At 39.9% G+C, this 23,066-nt stretch overlaps 1 protein-coding gene across 1 annotated transcript in view; it reads right to left on the bottom strand.

Annotated features, from left to right (window-relative positions):
• CELF4 (CUGBP Elav-like family member 4) overlaps positions 1-23,066 on the bottom strand; it is a 727,985-nt gene that overhangs the window by 14,136 nt on the left and 690,783 nt on the right. Inside the window, exon 12 of the mRNA XM_065740123.1 lies at positions 11,542-11,708. Within this exon, the coding sequence (XP_065596195.1) occupies positions 11,581-11,708 (128 nt within the window). The 3' untranslated portion in view covers positions 11,542-11,580. The remainder of the gene's footprint in view (positions 1-11,541; positions 11,709-23,066) is intronic.

Here is a 23,066-nt window from a genome sequence, read left to right on the forward strand (position 1 = left end):
GCACTTTTACAATGTAAAACACTCCTGAAGCCAGAGGAGCATGTATAAACCCCTTTTGCATGGAGAGAGATGACAAACAGTCTAGAACTATCCATCTGCACAGGCTGGTTCTGAGGATCCCTGTCTTAGGCTCTTTACACGCTCTCTGCTCTGCACCACAGGGATCTTTACTCAGCAGTCTTTTAGAGGCCAAGGAAAGGCTGCCTCTCCCCATCTTTCCTGCTCTTGGGCCCTCTGCTCGCCTCCATGCTACTTCAGTGACTACACTTGCTCTGCAAGAGGCTCTGTTTGGTAGAAAACAGGAAAAGAAAAATGTCCTATTCCCTACCGAGGTCTGACAAACAGGAATCATAGCTGCAGCATAAGCTTCTCTGATGGATTCGGCCTCAGTGAAATGAAATTAAGATTTCAGCAAACAAGCCCCAATTCCGTGGTACCAGTAGAACAAATGACATCTGATAATTGCTAACTCCTTTTGCTTATTCTTTGCTCTGTTCACCCCATCAGTCTCTCCAGATTATATTTTCAACTGAGTTTAATGAACGCCATTTATTAAACTAACACCAGGGTTCTGCTCTGGCCTCAGACAGATGTGCCTGCTAATATGAATCATTTTGTTCAATTGGATTATTCTGATAAAGAGCGGATCCCCACCACTCTGCAGAGCACAAACAAATGGGGAACAGCTCGCCTCCAGTTGTGACCAGCCGCTCCTGTTCATTAGGAGGCAGCTCCAGGCTCTGCAGGCAGCTTGGCAGGGTGGTGTCCCTACCGATCCTGTCAGCTGGTGCTTCTGCTTCACTCCACATCCCCATCACATACAGTGAGAGACCAGATCTCAGCACAGCCCTGAGCCTGGCTTGTCAAGATGTGAGTATCACCATCACCTTTCCTTTCACCTGCTGCATGGGCAAGAGGATTCACCTTCTCCTTTGTCACAACGAATGGTCCTTATTTGAATATACATTAAAACCCCCAAACTGTATATTCTTTCCTGTCTACTGTGCCATGCCTGACCTCTTTTACATTGACGCCTAAGAAAATGTAGACTACTTATTTGCTATTGATCCCTCTTTTCTCTGATCTTCTTCAAATTTTTGGGCAGAGGGACGGGGATGATATGCTTTTAAAGGCTTAAGGTATTTTATTAGTCAGAGAAAAGGGATAAAATCTGTCTGAAATCCCTCTCTCTGAGGTTTCCTCAGTCTATGGTTTGGGATTTTAGTGTTGAAAATGTTGGGTCAATCTCTGTAATACGTTGTGTTCAGGCACCAGACATCCATCTATCTGTCTATCTCAATACAAATCCTACCTTCTGTGAACCATAAAACTCCTCACTGAGTGACATTACCACTTCTCACATCGACAGAACATACTGCGCACACATATCTTGGGGAAAAATTACAGTGGCAATGCGAAAGATCAAAAGAGAAAAACAGAAGATTTCTCTGCTACCTGACTGTGAGTAGCTAAATCCCACAACAGGTCTTTAATTGGCAGAAATCATTATTGTTCCATTCAATCCTGTTCTGTTTTTTTTTTTTTTTTTTTCTTCTCCAGATGCTGGGAAGGCTCAATGCTTCCAAAGCTAACTTTGATCCTCAGCAACAACTCATTCAAGTGTGTTTTCTGAACGAAGAAATTGTCATTTCAATCCTGAGTAACACCTAGGAGCTGCTTTCAAGAATCACAGTTGAGAGCCAGAAACCTGACTGTCAGAAAGTGGGAACACACACAGAGAAAAGACCCCAAAGCCAGCCACAGTGCTATTCCTTGTGCTGTTACTAACAGTCCTGGAGCATGCTTCTCAACAAAGCCATCTGCTGAGATTTGCATTCCTATGTTCAAGTTTCAGTTTAGGAACAAATTTCCTTTAATGCAATATTCCTTTACGTCACTGATTATCATCTGTGGACCTTCCTCTAGGTTGTGTTGGATTAGTCTTCGTGGGAAACGGGAAAAAGATCTACATGAATTCCTGATGGGGATTTGTTTAACATAGTATGTAGCAAATAATACTCTTGTGACTTGAGTGGAAGACAGAAAACCATCAGCTTCAATCTCCTGCCCTTCTGAATTCACCAAATCACTTGAGGATTGATCCCAGTTTCCTTGAGCAGTTGTTGGGTCTGCCTGCCCGCCCAGCTTCCCATTGCAGGACCCTGTTTACCATGGTGGATTACTGTGTGCCATGCAAGGAGAATGGACAGGGGAAAATAAAGATAATGGAAAGCAATCACTTGCTATATGTCAGAAGAGATGGGGTGTAGTGTCTGTTGATGAGCGGGGATGTTTCTTCAAGAGGGAGAAAAAAGCTAATCATATTCAGCAAAGACAAATCTGCAGCTGACTGCACAGCCCGTGGGTTTCATAATGGTCATGCTGTGCTCAGAAACTGGTCCAATAGCTTCCCAGTCCTTAGAAATCAAGGCATGGAAAACCTTTTTTCTTTCTGAACAGTCTGCTTTTTCGGAAGACATTGTATTACAGCACTCTGTCATGACAACCAGTGTCCACAGCTCACCCAAATCAAACAAAAGATTTTTGTTGGCTTCAAGGACTGGGCTTCACATAGATGCAAGTCTCAAATGCAGCCATGTCCTTGCCTATGAGGATTTTAAAAAGGCTTGAAAACAGTTTATTTCCTGGACTTGAAGTGCAAATTGCTTTTCAATTCAAGGAGGAAAGACTGTTCCAGCTCTGTTTCATTGCTGGGACAAAGCATGAGGCAGCTGGGAAACACAGTCATGCTGAATAAGCCATCACTTGTCTCAGCATGGGATGGGTGCTCCAGACAGACCAGCTGCTGCATCTGTCCTACACAGGAAAAATCGGGCATCTGAAGAGCTGGGGAGGAGAATACGTCTAAAATAGGAGAAATAATAATAGGAGAAATAAGTTTTCTAAAGATAATTGCTTGAAACCACAGCCTTCATGGGTTAGCAAGATGATTTATCTTGCATATACGTCATTGTAGTGGAAAAGTGTTTTTCAAATAAGCCATGGGGATGTGTTTGGAGGTATCCACATTCATTCCTTAGTCTCTCCTCTAAAAAGACTAGAGTGGACAGAATAGGGACAGTGCGTTTCCCTCTGTAACTGCAAATGATTCAAATATCTCTGCAATATCTCTGCAAGGAGATAAATGGTTTACAGTTAAGTAAGTAATAGTGGGCCTAAATCCTTGGCTGCAATACATCAGTGTCACTCCATAGAGTTCAGAGGAGCAAGTAATTGATGCTGCCTGAGAACTTTTTACCTGATCACAGTGGATAGTACCTTTCTGGAAGGAGCATTGAGTTTTCATTCAGTGCACTTCTTAGTTGGGAAATGACTTGACTGCTGTTCTTGTTTTCCCCTCCAGCTCAGCCTTCCATCCAGTCTTACAGAAAGGTTGGATGAAGCTCAGCTTAGTGGAAAAATGACCAATTTGAAATAAAAGCTGTCTTTTTTCTAACTGCAGTGACAAGGCAAGTCAAAAGACACCTGAGAAACAGTGTTAGCACTGCAAACCTTCAATTCTCTGCTACAGCTGAATCAAGCACTTCAGAGACCAGAGTTTTGATATTCACTTGTATCTGGCCAAAGTTACCGCACCTATGAATAATTCAAATATGCAATTATTGCATTTGATATATCACTGCATATAACTGTGGGAATGAGAAACAGTGTTCTAGTGCAGCTGATTGTATATGCCTTCCAAACCATAAGGACATCAATTTAAAGTGCTCACATTGATGGAGCACTCTGCAACCCCTTATTAAGATTCTTGCCAGCTCCTGTAGCAGTATTCCCCTGCAGAGTAAATTTCATGGAGTTTTTTAGCCTCCCTTTCCTTTATACCTACAGTGTAAGTGCCAAACACTACCCCATACAGCTTCAATTCATGGTTCTGCAGTAGCTCTGAAAGGTCAGTAGCAAAAAGTTCAGTTCATTTTCAGCCTATTGATCAATGATACACAAGTAACCTGAGTTCTGTGAACCACGTGTTGGAGCTGACTTGTAACTCTGACTTCATCAGGAGTTTCCCCCATTAACCTCCTACTTTTCCTTAGGGCCAGAGGACTGTGTCCTGACTGGTCTATACCATCCATACTGTCTTTACCTGAACAAAAAAAGCATGCTCACAATGCTGACGTTTTCTTTCAGTTAAGCACATGAAAGGCAGACCTATTACTCTTCAAGCACATGAAGCATGGGAACATCTAAGAAGAGCATCTTTTGCCTGAAGTCCTACACCGTATGGCCTCTCATGTTGAACTCTGAATGACTCATCTTTTCTCTCTCCCACGGTACATGTATTTACAAACTGACAATGTTTCTTTCCTGTCTGCTCATTAATGGCTACTGCTCTCCCCAGTGCCCCACTGTCAAAAAGATTTTTCTGTTTTGTCCCTTATTTAAGGTCTTGTAAGAAAATGACCATACGCCTTTTAAACCTCATACTGATTTTTTTCCAAAGCCTCTCTCATTCTGGGTCTTTCCCCTCTCTCATTCTCTTCATACCTATTTTATTCAAAAGAAGATTGCTTCTTGTCAGTGTTTGCTGCTGTTGGAACAAACGTTTTGGCTATGAATGTCCTTTGTGTTTCTTTAATCTCTTTGGCTCTTGCTTCAAATCGCTGCAGTTTAAAGCATCTATCTTTTTCTTTGCATACATTTTCCATTTTTTCTTCAAGATGCAGTCCCTCCTGCATTGGCCCAGCAAATCTCTGTGCTGGCTGAACCTGATGAAAAGGTTCCTTCAAAGACTACTGTTTCCGTGTTACTGCAGCTGCCCATTAACTGAAGGAATTAGCACTGAAAGGCTTTAAGTCTGACCTACTCGGCTGATAAGCAGTGACCTCTATGATCTCTGTGAGATCCCATAGTAATCTTAGTGCTCAAGGAGCTAAACAGAGCGCTCCCCCCGACTCCGAGGCAACTGTAGGTCTTGTAGGTTTTGCTGTTGAAATGTTGAAAGGTTTTGCCTTCGTATGTGGCACAAGCACACCAAGCCCCTGGTCTTTTCACAGCAGGGATAATGCTGGCTGCATCACTGGAAAAATTCTCAAAAGCCTCAGAAAGTTTACTTCAGAGCATCAGGACCAATTGTATCACAATAGGATGAGAACTGGGATGCTGCTTTCATATGTATTATTTAATTTTGAAATAATTGCGTTATCTAACACTTAAAAAAAGTGGTGACATGGGTTTTAATGAAGAATTCATGCTCTGTACTGAAGAAAAGTACTACAGTATTGCATTGTGCTGCTCTATCACTCCCATGACAAATAGTGCGGATCTGTTAGTGACCTACATGGACTCATTTAGATGCAAACACAGCAATACTCCTGAAAAGCTGCCCTGCTTTGAGGAAGAACAAGTTCCAAATATTGCTGAATGGAATGCAGTCTCAGAGCAGTAATTACTGATTGTAATTTTGGAGTAAATGCAGTAATTAATTATTGTCGTTTTCCATCAGTGCATTATATTGTGTGCCAATCTTAGAATAACTACAATAATTAGCAAATGGGATTTTTCATGCTCTGGTATTGAAACTGTGGTTCATAGAACAGACACGAGAATTTTACCATCATAAAATTATTAGCAATTTAAATGGGCAGACAGGTTAAAAATGATTGGTCTGAATAGAAAAGGTTTCCTTGTCAGTTTTGCAAATAACTTTAGCAGTTTTGTTTCAGGCTCCCCCAATTACATCTAGTTCCATTCTCTCATGTATGAGCTTAACAGTGTGAAGTTTGGGTTACAAACACACTACGAGGGACATTTAATGCAATCACAGTTGTCAGTGGAAATTAAAAGGAAAAGTAACCCAAAGAAAAAGAATAAACAGACTTTCCCAATTGAAACTGTGCTGGAAAACATTCCCAGTTTTTCACTTATAAAAAGCTTGTGCTGGAGTACAGTTTTGATGTAATTATGCTAGTGCAAATTTCTATAATGTAAGCAAGTCCCAAATGATCTAAGTGATGACTAAAAGGTAGAAATGACAATAATCTGTGCAGGAGGAAGAGGAATTGGTTAGCGTAATTGTAGGATGCATAACTACAAGAAATGGGATTAGATCCTGAAAAAGAACATGTAGTCTGAATTTCAAGCTGAATAGATGAGCAGAAAACAGTGAGATCAGTGCAACTGCAGAGCAGCCTCACCCTGGAGGTGACAGAAGACTGTCTGAGGGGATTAAGCAACCCCAAATTCACTAGCACACTTCCATGTGACACTGCTCCAAAGTGATCAGAAATGACAAGAGGAGAAAGCAATGAATGCTCCACATACATCTGTTTTGTTTTTTTTTTCCTTGTCAAGAGTGATTGGAATTTTGCTTGTTTGTTTGATTTTTGTCTGATAATGTCTGCTTATTTTGAAAGGAGTTTGTTTGTTTGTTTTTCTCTTATCAAAGAACAGAAAGCTCAAAATTTAAAGCTTTCTGATTTTGGTTGGTAACATATATATTCCAGTGGAAAAAATTTAAATTCCTATGGGAAAAAAATCATCACCTATTCCAGCCAGCTGCAAAAATTCATTCCTTCTACAATAAATCACATATCAGCTCATGTTCAGGAAGCTGTAAAGAAGGACCTGAACATCTTTTCTTTAGTGTTCAAACTCTGCTCTATGTTATTTCCTCTTTAAGAAGGAGGTTGCATAGACAATGCATTCTCTTAATGCTTTGCCACTGCTCTTCTTAGGAGAGGAGCTTATAAAAAATCTTACTGCCATTTTTTTTTCTTTTCCCTATCTTCAGTATCACTTCCACCCCATTATGTCACTCACATGCACTTTGTCCCATTCAGTTTCATGCCAGTCAGTATTTCAACTGAATCACATTTCTCCATCTTTAGCTTTGAATAAAACTTCAACAGTAGTGTAGCTGAGGTGGAAAATAACAGTTTTCTAATCACTGGTCACTGAAATGAGAAGGTGGCAAGGTGCTGAAATAGGCTGCCCAGAGAGATTGTAGATACCCCATCCCTGGTGATGTTTAAGGCCGGGTTAGATGGGGCCTTGGGCATTCTGATCTTGTACTTGATTTAGTGGTCGTCAACCCGGCATATGGCAGTGTTGGAGCCTGGTGATCCTTGGTATCCCTTCCAACCCAAGCCTTTCTGTGATTCTATGAAATGGGGCTACAGAATGGAGCTCTTCTGTGCGTCAGCAATTTAGTTATACTGCAGTGTACTTAAAAGCTCCTAGGAATGGCCACCCAAGTGAGTTGTGGATTTCGATATTTTTTTTCTTCATTATTTCATGCATTTACTATCTGAAAGACATATGAAGTGCCTTTGAGTCTTTGCTTTCTGGTCCTAAGGGGGGATTTGTAATAGAATATATTGATTTTGGCAGAGTTGCCTCAAATGATCCTTTTTCTTTTTCTTTCTATTCTCCCAACCCTACTCTTTTCTTTTTCTTCCTTCCTTCCTTCCTTCCTTCCTTCCTTCCTTCCTTCCTTCCTTCCTTCCTTCCTTCCTTCCTTCCTTCCTTCCTTCCTTCCTTCCTTCCTTCCTTCCTTCCTTCCTTCCTTCCTTCCTTCCTTCCTTCCTTCCTTCCTTCCTTCCTTCCTTCCTTCCTTCCTTCCTTCCTTCCTTCCTTCCTTCCTTCCTTCCTTCCTTCCTTCCTTCCTTCCTTCCTTCCTTCCTTCCTTCCTTCCTTCCTTCCTTCCTTCCTTCCTTCCTTCCTTCCTTCCTTCCTTCCTTCCTTCCTTCCTTCCTTCCTTCCTTCCTTCCTTCCTTCCTTCCTTCCTTCCTTCCTTCCTTCCTTCCTTCCTTCCTTCCTTCCTTCCTTCCTTCCTTCCTTCCTTCCTTCCTTCCTTCCTTCCTTCCTTCCTTCCTTCCTTCCTTCCTTCCTTCCTTCCAAATTCCTTCCTTCCTTCTAAATTCCTTTCTTCTTTCTTTCTTTCTTTCTTTCTTTCTTTCTTTCTTTCTTTCTTTCTTTCTTTCTTTCTTTCTTTCTTTCTTTCTTTCTTTCTTTCTTTCTTTCTTTCTTTCTTTCTTTCTTTCTTTCTTTCTTTCTTTCTTTCTTTCTTTCTTTCTTTCTTTCTTTCTTTCTTTCTTTCTTTCTTTCTTTCTTTCTTTCTTTCTTTTTTCTGCTATAACCATTTCTTTAATTATAAAGGAAAAAGAGAAAAGAGGCAGACATTTTGGAAATATTTTGACTTCTGAATTCTTCTGCTTTTCTTACTGCAGCTTGTGGACTTATTTGCCACATCACAGAGATACTTCCACTGTGTGACAGCAACATTAGAGCACTTGCAAGGAAAACAAAGGACTTCCAATCGTTGTGGTCTAGACTACTTGTGTCCCAATAGGGAGATTTATTCATTCAAAAAAGTGTACATTCAGAATTAAAATACAGTGAAGATCATTCCTTCGTGGTTGAGAAGAAACACTCTAGTAGATTACATCAAACTGGGTGTTTGCTTGTGTTTCTTGCTGGCAGCTTCTTACTTTTTGAAGGGAGTTTGATAAAACAAAGCTCTTCCTTAGAAAAATTCCAATTAAAAAGTTTATTGAGCGCACATTTGAAGCACATGAGTAACTGCCCCAGTGTCAGTATGGTTATTCACATGCTTCAAATTGGAACTAAGGACCCTGAAAGGCAGTGACCAAAGCAAAAGAAAATTAAAACCAGTTATTGTGTTTCAGCCAGTTAAGGGAACTGCTTGCTCTCAGGCTTTGCAATAACCATCTGTGCTGTGGACCTGTGAACCTAGCTGACTTCTATCCCAGTGGTTTTAGGAAACTTACTGCCCCATTGTCAGCCTAGTGAACAGGCAAATCACTGATGGCCAGTAGCAATTTGGAGTCTGCACAATAAACCAGGCATGAGGGTACTCTAACACAGTGGTGAGTCCGAGACAAGTGACCTCACTCTAATTATTGAGGGCTTAGCCCTTTGGCATAACTGAAAATTGCTGTGCTGGGAAATTAAAAATTCCGTGTTTGCTTAGGGTGCTGGTATGGAGGTCTTCTAGCACTGAAAATCAAATGAGCTGAAGAAAAATCTGGATCTAAGCCCTTCCTGCCACTAACTGTCCTCTTCAGTCTAACCCTGTACAGCAGTTCCTGGGCTAAATCAGATCCTTCCTTGGGATCCTTCCTGATGTGCCTTTCTGAGGCCACACACACGTGGCTAATCTCTTTCATTAGATGCAAAATAAACCCCTGAACATACAACACTTTCTTCCTGGATAACTCCTTTCTGTTAAAAGACAGGTATATATTCAGCTCCTTCAATGGACTCCTCAAGAGGAGAGTCTACATGACAATAAGGACCCTTGATCTGCATGTACTAAGTTCTGATGGGACTTTGTACTTTTAACTGACGCACACACACTGATATGGTGATTTTGTTGAAAATCAGATCAATAAAATCTAAGTAAAAGCTTGAAAAGTTAAAGGACTTTCTAAGCAGAGAAAACCATTCAAAACTGTTCTTGTGCTTTGCAGTAGGAAAGAAAAAAAATCGTCTAGGAGAAAGATTTGAAATTTCACTGCCATTTCACCTGTTGGTTCCTTGTCACACAAACTGTTAAAGAAAAATCAAAACCACCAACAAAATCCTAGTCCTCCTACTGAGCTGTACTATTTTTGGAAGGAATCTAAGACCTCAAAGTCAGCCTTGTGATGAAAACCTATACCTGGAGAACTTCATAGTTATTCATGAGAAGGAAAACACAATAGACTCATACCCCTGGATCTTTACATTTATTGGAATCTACACCCTGCACTTTCTCACATAATTGTGAGAAAAAAACATATCATCAGTGATCATAGCTGCCCTACATATAAAGCTATTGCATGGAGCCACACAACTATGGAGACGTTTATGTTTCTTCATCCATTGATGAAGATCTTATTGAAAATCTCCCCAACAAAGACAATCCCTGCTTTAGCAAAATAGCATGCATGCATCTATTGCTCTCTCCCAACACTTCTAGCAAAACCTGCATTAAAAAAGCCGTGTGATGAAGCAGAAAGCATTTTGATATGGAAACATATTTTGGTTTCAAGCTTCCAAGAGGCCTTGCAATAAGCAAGTAAAATAAAAGAGGTATTTGAAGAGGGAAAATGCATTGAAATTATCTTGGTATAGTCACATATAAAGGAGTTTCTGAGCTATGGAGATTGTATCTTGAGTCATTATTGCAACAGAAACACTAAAAGTCCCTCTGAAATTACCCCATGCACCTAATATGTTTACTGCACATTTCTTAATCTGCTTCATGTTGCCTTCAGTGCAGCACCTCTTTCAAGAACTTTTTGATTCCATTCCTTAATTTTCAGTAGAAAGGATACTGCTCTGAAGACCAGCGTGAAGTTTTTTCAAATATATTAGAGATACCAGTGAAAAAATTCATCATTTTGTAGTTCTTTGAGACTGTTGAAGATAGGGACTTTTTCTACCTGGACCCTTGGTGGGTCAAAAAATAAGCCTGAATCAAAATCACTGAATCTGAGATGTTATGGACATAACGCCCCAGAAAGGTCATCTAACCCACCTCACTGTTACTAATTTGGGAGTGCAAACAGCTTGTTGCAGCTTAGGGCCACTGAAAGTGCTGGCTTTATGGGGCAATCTGGTGTGGAATGGCTTTAACAGCAGAAAGACTTCCCATCTCTGTAAGAAACACATACGCTTTTATATTCATAGTTCTCTAAGAATTATCTGTTGGAAAAGCCAGCCAGTGGTGGAAAACATTTCCATTTTTGAAAGCATCTCAATTTTTGTTATTACTGACGGGCTGGGATTCCAATGAAACAAGCTTCTGCTTCTGATATTTTTGACACTTACATATATTAGGATTTCCTTGTAGCATCAAGCTATCTTATTTTTCCAGCAGCACAAAGTGCATGAATATAACAATGAGACCCTCAATCAGATTTGTCTAGGTCCTCACTCAAGCAAAGCTTCCTTGGCTTTGATAAAGCTTCATCTATACACAGAATTTAACAGTATCTGAGCAAGATGTGAGCATGGATCTTTCTATTCATTTCTTGGGAACAAAGAAATTATGGGATATTTAATTGTCAGGAAGACATATTAACATACAGTTATTATGCTGGGATGAAATTGGAAACAGACTATACTGCATGAAGAATGAAGAATGCTTTGAAACATTTGCAACACAGAGCTATTGAGACAGACACTGTGCCAGTCCAGTCACCTGGGATTATACTGCAACCCAGTCCCATTACTTAATTGCAGATTTTCTTCAGCAACCAGAAATACTGTTCTTGGCTGAGCAAGAGGAATCAGGATAGCTGCTGCCTCCCCTCTAGCAACCAGGAAGACTTTCTAGAGATGCAGGATGCCACTAGGGGTGCCTTTGTTAAGCATCCTTCAACCTCTCATTCTAATGAGGCACAAACAGTTCCTTGTTTATGTGCAGGTGTATGTCTATGTGGTGTGGCTCTAGCCAGAGGCCTGAGTGGAAAAGGCAGAAGCCAGAGAGTTGCAGAGCTGAATCTTTCTGAGGGTCTACAACACAAAGAGAGGCTACAACCACAGCTGACACCCCCTTCCCCATGCAGTTACCTGTGCTAGTGCTTTGTATCCAGTGGTTCCCATAACTTCTCAGTAGGGACGATTAGCATCCTTTGGCCTCTTCAGCTGCACCTTCAGCCTCTTCATGCCAATCTGGAAGCCATTCATAGCTTGGATGGCAGCTTGGGCACTGGCAGGATTGTCAAAACTCACAAAACCTGTCAAAACATGAGGTAAGGCAGGAGGTTTAATGTGCTGAAGGGGGCCAAGGCACGTACATGCAACGACAACTGAGAATGAACATGGGGGAGGGCTTGAGGGTGGTGGGAGGGAGGGAGTGAGCAGGTAGGAGGGTGTGTGGGTGGGCAGGAGAGTGAGGAGAGGATGGTTGCCAGTAGGGGGCAAAGGGTAGAAGGGTTTGTTACAGATCAGTGTCCCAGGACTTAGAGCCTGGTCTGAGTGCTAGTTCTGACATGAGACTATGTGTAGCATGGAGGTTCAGATGCTGGTTTCACAGTATCAGCACAGACAAGATCTGGGTTACCCTAGAGCTGGGGGTCAGCAGATGTGGTGCATGGCCTCAAGGCATTTGTTCTTTTTTCTTCTGTAGCAACTGGAGTGCATCTCTTCCTCCTTCACACACCAACATAACCTTTCCTTTGCCTTCTACTATTCAAAATGAAGGGAATCTGATATGCCTACTGCTACCTCCTTATTATGGCAATATAAGCAAAATGTGAATTTAATATTCTCTTCATTATGGTATTCATTGGCATGAATAGTTTGATTGTTGGCCACTTAAGCAATATGAGGAGCTTTATTAACTGGCAGTTACTGCAGACCTTTACTTTCTGTTGATACTGCCATTGAGAAAGATGAACACTTCTGCTTTCCTAAGATGGTTTCTATAGGCACTCATACCTTGTCACCGTATCATTCAATCAGTTGTGGAGTGCATCTAACAATAGAAACACCCATTGTGATTGAATTTTGTACCTACAGTCCACCCAATGTGCCATCCTTTGTCTCAATAGAAGACCTGCTATCTGAAGATAAGAAGAAGCAAGACAGGTCATAACCAAACTAGATGGAATGCACCAATCTCATTCAGCTTTGGAAAAAGTTTTTAATTTGACTTTTTTCCTTATGTTAGCTCCAGGAGGAGACCTGATATGCCCACACTGCACATGATTTCAGCTGAAGTGACCATGAGACTGAGATACGGCTGAGGCAGGGGGCCATCACTTTGTATAAGGATTGCTTCTGCTACCTTTGCCAGAAATGTCCCTGTGTGCCAGCAACATTTCTGAACAAAAACCCAAGGTAAGTCTAGCCTGGACAAGCCTGTACTCCAGACAAAGCCATCTGTTTTCCTACCCCTGCAATGCTCTGGCAGCACAAATCAGCCCCAGGAACCCAGTGTCTCTCAATAGACAGACTGAAATGAAGAGACAGCTTTAGAGCCCCTCAAAAAGCTAATGCTGAGCATTTGCTGCCAGGTATGCACCTGCTCCTGACAACAGCACTGGACATGGTTTACAGCTGTGAGCTGTTCTGTGTTTGCATTCAGCAGCACCTCCTCTTTGGTCTAGTTCCTCCTTGAAAGCAAGTCTCACACATGACACAGGGTGGCTTGTGTTTGAAAAACACACACATACACAAGAATACACATGTATACAGAAACACACCTTATCACTCTTGCAGTAAAGCTGCATTCCCTGCCTTTGGATAATAATATAGCTTTATGGGAGGTCATAAAACCTACAATCTTACCCTCATAGTGAGACAACAGAATTATTAAGAGTAGCAGAAGTGGTTTTAAGAGGGAGACCCATGCATTCCTCCTTGACCTCCCCTCTTGAAGCAAAGCTCCTACTGACTCTCTATGCAGTTATCCTGCCAGCAACCTGGGTGAGGCAGTACCAGCACAGCAGTTCCGAAGATGTGAGCAAAAGGGTTGCTCAAGCCTCACAGCAGTCATCAATCTCTAGACAGAAAACTAGACTTGTAGTGAGTAATGAGCTGTAGTATTATTAAATGGCAATGGGTTTGCATTTGCAATCACTTCTTAGCCAGTAAGCACCTGGTAATGTTCCCAGTTTACATTTGACTAGTTAAATAATCTATCAGTCAACAATGCTCTGTGATTTGATCTCATCAAGAAGGAAGAAAATAAGCACCTCCTAATTTCACCTGAGTGGATTTATCCTTCAAATACTGCTGGAAGATCCTTGGAAATGCTTCCCTTGATCTTTATCTTGAAATGTGCTGTCTAGCTAACTCACATCACTGAATATAGTTATAGAAAAAGACTCTTCTTTTTAAAATAACCTCTAGACTGTTAATACTCCTTTCTGAGACTCATCAGTTTTATCTCTAACAGTAAACCAAAACTCTGCCAGGGAAGTTCAGAGAAAGTGAGGCTCAATCATGCATACCACTGAATTTTTAGAAAGACCCTTGACACAGTTTTGGCTTTTGCCTAGCTCCAAAGAATTTCTGGACACAATGAGACAGTACAGAAACTGTTTTCAGTACTTAACTTGGATGTTGCCATGATATTCTGGAATGTAACAGGATTTAATAGTTTGGGTGTGGATCATTCTGTGCCAGCTGGACCCAGTGCTAGATCAAGGTGCCAGGTAAATTTGCTATTATAGACACAGCTACCAAATACGAAAGCTGAGTTGGCTGCAGCTGTGTAACTGTTTATATCACGTCTTTGGAGAACTTAGCTTCCATGTGAACTGTGATTTCTACTCTTGTAACTGGTCCTGTTGCAATGTACTTTTACTGGTTAAACAAGTACATTCAGAGTGTATCTACACATACATCCATTTATGAGCAAGTCACCTTGAGATCCTAAAATAATCAATGGAGATTTAGCCAATACGGTCAGCGGAGTGTAGAATGCAATTTATTTTTTTAGTGGGACACAACTAACTGTGCTCAGATGAATCATGCTAAAAGTCCCAGTGGCTGTGTAGCAGGGACCAGCACTGATGGCAGTGAAGATGAGTACTCAGCTTAAACTGAGGTTTTACTTGGTGTTTACCTGGTTCTGCAGTAGGGACTGACATCCTCAGGTAGGATTATGTTAACTGGCTAATGCCTGTATAGGTCACTCCTCAAAGTGATATTAATTACTGAATCAAAATCCTAATGCTTGCAAACCCCACCAGAAATATTGCCAAATGTGTTGGAGGTCTACGATTTGTCTACTTTTGCTAAGACAGACCTTTAATTGGGTAATAAGCCCTGGTTCTGGGATGCTGATACCTCTGCAAGAACTCTGCCTTTAGATAAGCTCACACAGCTACTCTGGCTTTTATCATCACTTTGCTTTTAAGATAGAATTCTAAGGCCATTTTCTCATTCTGTGCAAAACTGTAAATAATACAGCATTTTAACAAATGGGACTAATAAGAGAGATCAGAAGTGCATTTGCTCACTATATTTCTTTTAGACCAGATAATGAAGCTGGGAGTTGTACTATGACGCTATTAGTATATCAGCTGCCTACAGGTCTGGACTGGGTTTTGATTATTTATTTTATTATCCTTATTTGTCCTGATATCCAGTGCTGTAATATAAGGATCTCTACTGTCTAGCTGCTGGGGACTGAGGGGCTACACTGCGTGGAGGAGGAGGGCAAATGCCATTAGTTGGGCATTTTCATTAACAAGCACTTCCTAGGGACAGGGCAGTTAATGCCTCTATCTACATTTGGCTGTTTTAGTTTTCATGGTCTTGACATGCCCAGAAGTTGCTGATGTGTTCAGCTCTTCCCATTCCTGTTATTTACGTGCAGTGGTATTCATGTTGTTGTTGAAGATACTTGGTTGGATTTCAGAAAGAAGAAAAGCTATGGTTTATTCAGAGAGCTGAGATTTCTCAGTGATAAAGGGATAGGCAGATAGACAAGCCACACTAACGTGTTCCTTTCTCTTTTCAAGTCAGTTATATAATACTGATAGATTATATGACAGTCTTTTGTTAACTAAACTATTAACAGCTTACCAGTTTTGTTTCTCTTCTGATGTATGCAGGATTTAAACACGTATGACTAAGAACAAAATAGATTAGGAGCTTGCTTTCTGAATGACTTCAATGTTCGGGTTTGTAACTACAGTGTCAAAGCACGATGCTGGCACTCCCTTTGCTCAAGAAGCTATCTGTGTTTTGAGCACCGCCCCTGCATTGTCATCTACACTCTCAAAGGACAAAAGAGAAAGGGAGAGGTTAAAAAACTTGAAGCTGTTTCTGTGCATTAGTTAATTAATAATCAGAGAAATATATGTCCTGGTCGAAGATGGTTGGTAGGAGGACAGGATTTTGTGATAAATCTATTTTATGTTTTTCTTTTTTTTTTCTTTCCCTCAGGATTATGTAAAAAGGCTGTTCTAATAAATGATTTATCAAAGCAGCAAAGAATCAAGAAATGTGCTAGGATTGCAGCTCAGGGCATCTAATCTTCCTGACTCTGTACAGCAGCTTCCAGGAGGTACTGACATTGGAGTCCATGGCTTCTCCTGAACGGACATTTTCCTCCGTGACTTTTCCTGCAGATTGAAACTGGGACAATGTCTTGGAGGGAGTTTTGTTTTAGCTCCCATATTTTCCACAGGACTGTGTGGTACTGAGACTTTCTGAGAGAGCTTCATGTCTTTATCATGACACTAGCACGTTGTTTGTATGTAGCTAATTTTTCTGTTTTAACCAACTGAGATGGTAAAGGAAGGAATTCACAATCTGCCTCGGGGCACATTTGAAGACTGTTTTGTTACTGTGAACTTTTCATTCACAGTGAGTAGTGTCTCTGCATGGCCATGAATTAGTTTGTGCAGTAAGTGCAATCCTGAATGAGCACATCGTTAGGTTCCCATGGATTCCTAATTGGTCTTTGTGAGTTTTCTGTTTCTCTTTGCTCCTGCAAGGAGAATTAGCGGTTAATGTGCAAAACAGGCTTTTGATGATCTGCTACCAGGTTGGAATAATACCTTGCCTCTCTTCAGTGGAAGCCCTCCTCTAGACAGAATGCAGTACATGAAAACTACACTGAGCATCCTCAGAAATAGAAGTCAAGACTGACCAGTAGCGAGTCCAGATATGAACTTTTGATACAGATTTCTAAACTTGAGGCAGATGGTCCTACAGCAGATCTGCTCCTGTAACTAGGCTGTTCTCAGGCAAAGGAAAGGAAAATAGGAACCTCAAGGAAATAAATATTTAGCTTGTTTTAAAACTAAGAAGAATTATTGGATACCTGTGCTGGATGCTTGCTGCTACAACTACAATTTGACCAGCTTCATTTTCCCATGAATATAGGCGATGGTCCTTATAAGTACTTTTTTGGATGGGTGGAGCAGAGTTACAGTTTTCCAATTCTGACTTTCAATCTATCTGTTTGACTAACAAGAGGAATATTTCCTAGCATTTCTTGTTGCTTCAGTTACGAATGTCATTAGCTAAGGAGACAATCTCATTCTGCTGAACTTTTATCCCTTCATTCAACACTGGTCTCAGGAAAATGTAAACAAATGTAAGAAAAGAGGAAGATACCGTGTTCTGCAGGACCTGTGGATGTGGGAGGCAAATTCCCATGCAGAGAAGGGGAAGAACTATCATGCACACGAGCTTGGTGCTACTGCAGGAGGCTGTGCCCCTTGCTTCCCTTGAATGTCCAGTGTTGCTACCCAGTAGACAGGAGGAGGCTGAACCAGACTAGCTAAGTGGAGGAGCCTGCAGAAAACACTGTCAATTGCTTATACCAGAGGCCCTGTTATTTATTCCAAAAATATTTGTGTTAGTAGTTAGGGAATTAGTTATTAATGCAATTGCCCATTAATATAGATGATCCCCCAGAACACTGTTTCATTGCTTTTGTTACTATCCAGAGAAAGGTGATATCTAGGAATGGTAAGGAGGCATTTTCTGTTGGGAAGGCAACTATGATGTGCTGAAACAAGAGCCTTCTCTGTAGGGAGGGTCCTGTAGAGGAGCTCCCATCCTCCCCTCCAGGAGCTGACCTCCTGCCTTTCAGCTTTTCCTTGCTACTTCAGTACATTTCATTTCTAAGACTGCTCAATTTCTCTTTTCCCATGTTTATTAGTCTTATCAGAGAATGGAGGCTCTCTTTTAATTGCCTTGCAAGGTCTTTACCTTGCTATGCTCTTTACACAATGTAGTAGCTGCTTGCAATTTTTTAGTGCTGTGAAGAATTTCAGGATACAATCTGTATGTAAGTAGCTCTATAATGTATGTGTGCATTGGAAGGAATTGTATTGTAAGGTGATTTATGGGTACTGGAATACTCAATAAAGGAGTAAGTCTGCAGATCAAGGGCATATTACTTAAGCTGTTTTCCAGTGTCTAATAGGGTTGGATGACTTTTTGGAATATTTAACCTTCTGATGTTTAATCATGTCCAAGTGAGATCTGTCTATCCAGTTAAATATCCCATCCCTTCATCCATCCATCCATCCATCCATTCATCCATTCATTCATCCATCCATCCATTCATCCATCCATCCACCCATCTGGTAATGTATGAACAGTCAGCAACTGATGACAATGCTAAACAACTACTATTAAATATTTCACATCTGCAGGATGAGATAACTGTAACCTCAGAATATTCAAAGAACTGGCTCAGAAATTTGCTGAACCATTAGTGTTCATTTTAGATATTTATGGAATATTAGAAAAGCTTCAAAGTGTTCCAGAAAAACAACAACATCTTTTCTTAATTTTTAAGGATGTAAACAAAATGACCTGGTAAACTTAGTTAATCTTTCATAAGTCTAGGCAAAAGTATGAAAATGTTGGCATGAGATAATATAGAAAAGAATTTAAAAGTGTACAATTAATACTAATCAGAGTGGTTTCATGTAAAATAGAATCTATCAAATAAACTTGATTTTATGAATTTGCTAATTTGGTTAATAAAGTAAGCTTTTATAGAGTACACTTAAACTCTTCTATAGTATTTGACAGAGATTCCCTTTATAAAAATAAAAGCAGCTTATATTAAGCTTCTAAAATTTTTGATAACTAATATACCATCCAAAAAATTGTAAATTATGACTTATAATATTGAAGTATCTCTTGTAGACTCCTCTACAAACACATTAAAACCTCTGTGCTTTTTAGTTTCTCTAACATTATGTGGAAGATAGCTGAAGTAGCTACTGGTAAAATTTTCCAGTCATACTGAAAGTGGTAAAAAAATGACAGAGTAAGTCAGGCTGACCTGGGTCACTATGTAGGCTGGATTCAGTTAAATAGTGTTCATTTTAACCCAACAAAATGGAGAATTAAGTACCCACAGGAAAAAAAGATGGGTAAATCATAAAAAGGAGAATTACTCACTAGAAAACTGTGCTTATGAGAATAATGTAAGTTTCTTGTTAATAGCCAAATACACGAACTCTCTGGATTAAGCTGAAATACTTAAGGGGCTCAGTACAGTCTCTGGATAAAGTCAATCTCTGGGGAATATCCTCTAGAAATACTGAAGTGATGTTACCTCTGAATAAGGCTCAGAAAAATACTTAACTGGAATTTTACATTTAGTTCAGGTGATTTCTTCGAAAATATATGTATTTTAAGGATTATTCAGAACTACAAGAATAATTCTAGATTGGAAAAAATAATAATTGGTACCATCATTTTATGGGGGAATATGAAACAATTTTCCAATCTTAATTTATAAATAACTTTTAATAGAATATGGATTTTCTAATACAGAGCAAACAAACAAACAAAAAAACCCAAACAGCTTTCACCGAATGGAAGCAGACGTTTGACAAATTTAAAATGTAAATAAGACACTGACTCTGCATTTTTTAAATAGTGAAGGTAATTAACTATTTTGGAACATCTTGTTTAGCAATAGGGGTGGAGCACCTATCACATGAAATCTTGATTAAGAGATTTTCTAAAAGGGATGCTATGACTCAAGCAGAAGGCTTGAACATGTCACATGAGCTGTGGTATCTGGCATATGTTACTTTGGAATTCATTCCAAAGGATCAGAACAGTCCCTTCTGAAGCTGTATATCTGTCTGTCCTTCTGTCTATTGTTCATTTCACTTTTCAGATATTTGGAAAATCAGCTCTTGCCTACCTATCTGGCATGGGCTGTGGTAACTGTCATGACAAAGGTGACAACTGATGCTAATGCCTTATAATAAATGGCCCCAAAGTGTGAGCTGTGGACCACTGAGACAGCTGACTGGTACTCGTTCTTCATCTTGCTTCCAGCTGAGAGAAACTGAACAGATGGGAAGGGGAGATTAAATGAAGAGTGAAAGTAGATGGCATGATTAACTTTCTCTAAAGGTCAGAACACCCAGTGCAGAAGGTAGATAGAAATACATGAGCTTCTTCCCTGTGTCACCTTCCCGTCATCCCAAGCAGTGACTTCCATACAGTGAGGCAGTGCAATCTTGAATATGCAGAGAAGTGGTCATTGTCAGTTGGAAGCTCTCCAGATGCTGCTTTAAAGGAGCAGTTGCTGAGAAAGTTTGAGGTATGTAGAAGCAGACCCTCAATGTACTAGTTCTAGCTACAAATAATTTTATTTCTATTATCCTCATCTTTTAAGATCTGTTCTTTCATATAGATATTGTTACCATGATTACATTGAAAGCACATGGTTAAAATTCAAGATTAAACTAAAATTGAGACAGTTTAAATTACTGCGTGGTCTGATCTGGAGTTTTGACTCATGTACACCTGGAAACAGGGCATCTGATCAGGAACAACTTTTTCTAAATACAGAAAAAGAAAATCTAGTAAAGAAAACCACAATAGATTTCTTATCCTAAGAGCGAAGGTAACATTAAAAGCACTTTTTCCTGTGTACAAAAGCTTTCTAAAGGATATGTATCTGTATGTCTAATGCTGTGGACTGTGGGTTTACCCATTCTGCTAAGTAGGAGTTGAAGTCATCAAATGAGTGGATGAAAGAAGGATATAGGCTTCAGCCATTCTTTGAAGATCCCATGAAGACCTCATGAATCAACTGTGGCATGCTGGTTACATACGTGTCTACTGTGAACAAGAAACTAAATTTCATTGAAAAGAAAGGTAATGTTCCCTATCAATATCTTTCTCATAAGAAACAGTCTAGCCAGCAAGGAATTGCTTACAGATAAGTGAATGATATTTGGTTCTGTTTGGGTGATAAATGGAACTGAAGCAATTTCCTAACTGCCTTCATAAACAGAAAGAACTCTTGACTTATTTTTCGAGATTCTTTTGTGAATATTTGAGTTCTGTCAGTGTGAGACTTATGAGGAAATTGTCAGTGTGAGACTTATGGGAAAGTACATAATAGTAAAAGGTGGATGAACTTTTAAGAAGACAAGGTCTATTCCTGGTATAAAACCAGAAGCAAATAAGAATTAGCTCTGAGGAAGATTTAAGAGGTGCTAAGTTAAGGATGCATTGAGTGTTGCTGAATCAAGATGAAGAGTATTTTTACATTAGTTTTGTTGGAGTTGTACACTATAAACAAGATTAAAGTAACTACTGAAGCTCCCAACAGACGTCACTCCCAACAGACATGTCCCAGTCCATTTTTTTATCTTGATCTCTGTTTCCTTTCTCCTTAACTTTCTTAGATTCCACTGAATTTCTAGATTCTTAATAAAGAAACTACACATGGACACTGCAGAAAACAGCAGCCATCTTTCCTGGACCAGCAGGGAGATATGTTGAATTTGACTACTTACTACACACAGGTTTTCATGCTCCAAATGAATCAGGAATATTCAGAATCCTCATCTTAATATTCACTGATCATTACTTAGATGGAAAACTAGCGACCTCTCCCCTTTATGTTATTACATACATTGTACCCCATTATTGGTAGGCTGGGACACCCTAATACAGAAATACAGGAAGACTAGAAGCTTCTCTTGTTGCACAGTCCAGAAGTTTCTGTTAATAAGGCAGAAATAGTGATGAGCAGCTTTTGACAATGCTATTCACAAAATGCATTACTTTCTACGGAGGTTATTAAGTGACAAACAGTTACAACTAGAAGTGAAATCCAAAGTAAAACCTTCATATGCAATGAGCCATCTGAAAAGAAAAGTTTCTCAATATTTTATTAAGTAGGCTGTGGTTAGGCACTGGACTACGCTACGTACCAAGAGGAGAAATGAAAGTCTTACACATTTTAAACTGGGAGATAAGGCACTGGTCCATATCCACCATTACCTCTATAGTCTTTCCAGTGTCACTGTAAGACCTCTGCATTTTCAGTTCCATCAGTTATGATGGAATAGATATGGTCAGTTGGCTTCTTTTGTCATTAACATCAACAGGAATTAAACAACTTTACATTGTAGTGTAGTTGCTGATAAATTCCTCTGGGTCTGCCAACAGAGAATTCACAACTAAGGGCCTCTGAAAGAATATCCTGAATTCTGCAGATCTCTGTGAAGCCCAGTGAAAATTCTTCAGTCCCTCAGAAGAGTTACGTTCCGTCTGCAGGAGATGAATTATATCACTGCCTACAATGTGATCTAATTCTGGCTTTTGGGGAACCTGCACAAGGATCCCTCTGAACTCTTGGTCCAACCTTACTAGGACACCAAAAAAAAAAAAAAAAAAAAGCCAGCACCACCACCAACAAAAAAAAACAACAACATATTACACTTACATTTTAATTACTGAAATAAGTGGAATAGAAATATCACTGGAAAAACCGTTTATGAAAACACCTTTGGTTAGAAGAAACTTAAGATCTAATCTAAGAAATGCAGGATGTTGACGGATAATTTGGACAGAAATCTTGGTTTGAAGAGGCGGAGTAAAAATGCACCTCCTAAAAACATGGATCCTGAATTGACTCCTAGAGATAAGAAACAAAAATTCTTATCTCACAAGCACTTTGGAAAGATCAGTAACCAAATCCTTCTGAAGCCTGTTCAGCCAAGGAGATTCAAAATGACCAAAGAAAACACATTATGAATTCTGGAAACTTTACTGGTGAAGGATTGTAAAGGGTGATTAGAAACATATCTTGAGAACAGTCATATAACTTCTCCTTTAAGTGGTATGAATAATCAAATTTTTAATGTATGCCAAAGATGGAGGAAGCCTGTTGCCTGTGAAGTAGCCAAAGACAGTTATCTGCACTTAGATCTTACAAGGACCTCCTCTTTTTTATAGCAGTAAATATCCCAGTTAATATATCAAGGGGACTGATGCTGGGATGGTGAAAGAGGGCCTGGACCCAATGTCTGTAGGTTTTAAATAGATGACAACACTAGATTATCTTGTCAGTGTTGTGCTCTGTCTGCAAAGAGGGACAGCAGCATTCTGAGCAGTATTAACAAAGAAAACCATCAGTCAATGAGGGCAGTGATTATTCTTCTCTGCTCCATACTCAACCATATCTGGATACTACAGTTATTTTAGGGATACAACCTCAACATAGGAAAGACAGTAACAGAGTGGAGTGAGTTCAGCGTAGACCCATAAGGATGTCCATGGGCTGAACACTTGCCCTTATAAAGAGAAAATGGTATCTTCATGGTGGTGCACAGTGAGGGATGAGA

The sequence above is a fragment of the Cyrtonyx montezumae genome, unplaced genomic scaffold, assembly GCF_038088225.1.
Source record: "Cyrtonyx montezumae isolate F1298 unplaced genomic scaffold, pur_monq_1.0 scaffold_25, whole genome shotgun sequence".
Taxonomy (NCBI): Eukaryota; Metazoa; Chordata; class Aves; order Galliformes; family Odontophoridae; genus Cyrtonyx; species Cyrtonyx montezumae.